At 35.7% G+C, this 3,900-nt stretch overlaps 1 protein-coding gene across 1 annotated transcript; it reads right to left on the reverse strand.

Annotated features, from left to right (window-relative positions):
• Positions 1-246: 246 nt before the first annotated feature.
• Positions 247-3,605, reverse strand: LOC145959015 (uncharacterized). Its single transcript, XM_083076909.1, has 5 exons — positions 2,100-3,605; positions 1,879-2,010; positions 1,607-1,717; positions 1,434-1,514; positions 247-1,159 (listed from the first exon to the last, which is right to left on the reverse strand). Exons 1-5 carry the CDS (start codon positions 2,712-2,714, stop codon positions 1,058-1,060), a joined length of 1,041 nt encoding a protein of 346 aa, XP_082933035.1. The 5' UTR covers positions 2,715-3,605; the 3' UTR covers positions 247-1,057.
• Positions 3,606-3,900: the final 295 nt, after the last annotated feature.

Genomic DNA, 3,900 nt, shown 5'->3' on the forward strand with positions numbered 1-3,900 from the left:
TTATATATCTTGACAGAAATTGGGAAGCGTTTTGGCGTTCCCTCCCTCTACAAGACCGCTCGCTCCCTCCTATAAAATTTTAACTATGGAAATCCAGAGGATTTCCCTTCGACTAGGTTCGAATCTCCAAGCTAAATGCTCGGAATTCCAGAACTTCGTCGGATCGACTCCCAGAGAGATTTCTAGGGCAGAACACTGCTCAAAAACCCCAGAATACTCAAGGAGGGAGTCAAAACTATGTGGAAAAGTGTCAAATGACGTCCCATTGACGTCATATTTATAGGGAAGAGGCTCAATACGGTTTATGAGGGTCAATACGGTCAACATTGAAATTTTGAACTAATACGGCCGTATTGAATTCAATACGGCCGTATTGAAGTTCAAAAAACCTCAATACGGCCGTATTGAAGTTCAGTGCGGCCGTATTGAAGTTCAGTGCAGCCGTATTGAATTCAATGCAGCCGTATTGAAGTTCAGAAACTTCAATACGGCCGTATTGAGTTCAGTGCGGCCGTATTGAAGTTCAAAATGTTCAATACGGCCGTACTGAACCTCTGGGAGGCCGTATTGGGCTTCATTCCCTCCACTTTCTTATTTTTTGCTACTCTAAGACCTCTAAACCTACAGATTGTCATTCTAGGGTCTTCCAGAGTCTTCCAGGAGTCCTTCCGGCTGACTTTCCTTTGGTCTTTGAGAGTCTTCGAGTCTTATTTCCGACCCGGACAATTTTAGGGGTCTACAGTTCCCAAGATTAATGATGTGCTTAATCGGCAAGACAACACATGAAAAATAATGAATGACCTCTATCAGTGTAACTATGACAATAAAGCTTCATTGGAGTATATCCATAGCCATGATACTTTTCATCATTTAGAGATCAAAATCCACAAGGCACACATTTAGGCAAAGAAACCCCTTCAAACAATACACATGAAGCAACCTAATTTTACTAAGCTCGATTGCTTATATAGTGATGACCTTATACCTATCTACCAAACATACAATTAATAGAGGCAACATGTTCCAAATCAAATCATACAAAAATTCAAATATAGTCTCAGAGATAACAGACCTTAGATGGACCCTCCAGAACCTTGACAATATCATTAACCAATATAGTCTTCCTCATCGTCGTTGTTGTCTTTCTACTCTTCACAACCTCATTAAATATAAGGATAAGAATATGAATTAGATTCCAAGAAGCATTTAATGACTAGTGATTTTCTCATGTGTTTGTAATGGATATATTTTGTTAGAAAACAATCTCAAACTAAAAAAAAATAAAGAATGGACAATTTGTTAGAAAGCAGAGAGGTACTATCAATTTTAACATTCAATCAATGAAATGATATACAACGATGCAAATTACTTGTGTTACAACTTAAAACATGCAAAAGTGTCTAACTGATTAAAATAATCTATAAAGAATAAACCTGCTCTTTATCGGCAAGTAGAATATCAGTTGTAGCATGGGGGGACTCCAAAAATTCCAAAAGCTTTGCCGACAGCTCCTCCTGAAACCATATCCATTTAATTATTTAATTTCCAAAAGTACTAAACTCTCTTCTCAAATGAAATCAGTATATATTATTATGACAAGACTTGCCTTCTTCACATTGGTCTTGTTTATTTGAATATTAAGAACATCACAGAAGTCCAACAACTTTTCTTTGACAAATTTGTCAATCCTCTCCTTTACCTTGGTTCTCTGTTTGTCCTGCCAAGAATGATAAATTCATGAAAACATTATCTTCATGTTTTCAGGTCAGATCTACCAGAATTCAATGTCTGTGATAAAATGTTTTTTCTTGATTCATTATTATATATCTTGTTGGTGATTAAAAAGACAAAAGAATCATAGTCGAAAATCAAGAATACCTTAGGCAGGAGTTTGTCATGTTCATGCACTTGACAGTCTTCTCCTCCTCCATCTTCTTGGTCATTATCTTCCATAACCTCATCCCACAACTGCTTCATCTCCTTCAAACGATCTTTCATCCTTCTCAGCCTCTGCACACACACACACCCATCAAAAAAGAAACAAAACCCACGATTCCAAATCCAAGAAAGATCAAAACTTTTTCAAGAACCGTCCATACCAGGGAGTCGGGTGCAGTATTTTCTTCGCAGTTGATACAAGGCAGAGGCAAGGGAGAGAGGTCGGACAAGCTCCTCCGGAAGGTGGGCAAGAGGGGCGGGAGGGCAGAGGGTCTGGGCGGGCAGCAGGGGTCGGAGACGCAGCGGCAGAGGACGGGGAGGAACGGCCCTTGGTGAGAAGGGAGTGGAGGTTGAGGGGGACGTGGACCGTGGAGAAGCCGTGGAGGGAGAGGTCCTCTTGGTCGCAGAAGAGCTTCTTGGCGCTGGGCTGGGCGGAGGAAGAGGGGGAGCGGCGCTGGATGGGGGCGACGGCGGAACAGGGCGACGGCGGAACAGGGCACTTGATCGTCCTCAGATTTAGCGGCCTCCGCGGAAGCATCCTTCTCCGGAATCTTGGAGGTCGGTGGCGATTTGGCTTTGTGGAGCGGAAAAGGGATATGTGTAGGGTTAGGAGGTGAAAGAGGGAGGCGCGGGTAGAAGAGGGCTCCCTTCTGCCCTCTTTTAGGGTTTCTGAAATTACCCTTTTGCCCTTCTAGAAGGCTTGGGTCAAATTGGGCCCAAACTGATTTGAACATTGCAAAACAAGGCCCAAAACGTTTCCAGATTCCGTGGGTCATTTTCGGGCTCCATTTTGACCATCTTAGACTTCGAATTAGGAGATGCACATTAGTGAGACATTTGTAGCTTTTTCTCTTAGCTTTCCAACGCCACCAAGATTGCTCAATTCGGAGTCCTGTAGCTCCAGATATGGCCAAAAAACCGAGAGAAGGTCAAACTGTCCAGAAACAGAAATTTGATTAGTTTTGCAATTAGGCCCATAATTCAAATGACAATTAGCAAACATGATAAAACCACGAAATTAACCCTAAATGTGAGAAGTAATCAATGCCTTAATGATATGAATTGAAGCACTAAATTACGGCTCTTCAATCAGTTTATAAGAAAAAGGACTACAAATTTTAGTTCCTAGCCAATCAAACCATCTTGAAATCAATTTTCTTTCTACCCTAATAGTCACAACTGCACTAATAAGCTTTTTCATACACAAAATTACTACAATTACCTATTTGTATGTTTAAAGGGAATAAATAATTATGTATAGTAATCCAATATTAAATCAAAAGATAATAAAAATTATAACTAAAATCATAATAAATATTATGATATTAAATTTAGTATATATTAAAATTAATTAAATATTTGTATTTAAAAAATTGTTACAGATTTTAGATATATATTTTAAAGTTTTTATTTTATTAAATTAATTAAAAATTAATTATATTTTATCACTTTTTAATAAAGTAAGTGAATGATAATTAAATATTATAATTATTTTACAATAATTTAAAATGAAAAGATAATAAAATATGTTAACTTATGTTTCAAATAAAATGCTTTAAAATATTATAATCAAAAGAAATCCAATATTAAATCAAAAGATTATAAAAATTATAACTAAAACATAATAAATATTTTGATATTAAATTTATTATATCTTAAAATTAATTAAATATTTGTATCAAATAAACTGATACAGATTTTAGATTTTATTTACTATGTTTTATAATAAAAAGAAATCCAATATTAAATCAAAAGATTATAAAAAATTATAACTAAAATCATAATAAATATTCTGATACTAGATTTTAAAAATATATTTTAATTAAAAATATATTTTTGGTGAATATGATGGTTAAAAGTATTTTTTATAAATAATTATATCAAAAATAAATTTTAAAATCTTATAATGGTGGTTTTTTAATGATGTTAACTTAAATATTCCCAAGATTTTAGAATAAATTA

The sequence above is a fragment of the Cajanus cajan genome, chromosome 6 (genome assembly GCF_000230855.2).
Source record: "Cajanus cajan strain Asha chromosome 6, NIPB_CcT2T_4, whole genome shotgun sequence".
In the NCBI taxonomy this organism is placed as follows: domain Eukaryota; kingdom Viridiplantae; phylum Streptophyta; class Magnoliopsida; order Fabales; family Fabaceae; genus Cajanus; species Cajanus cajan.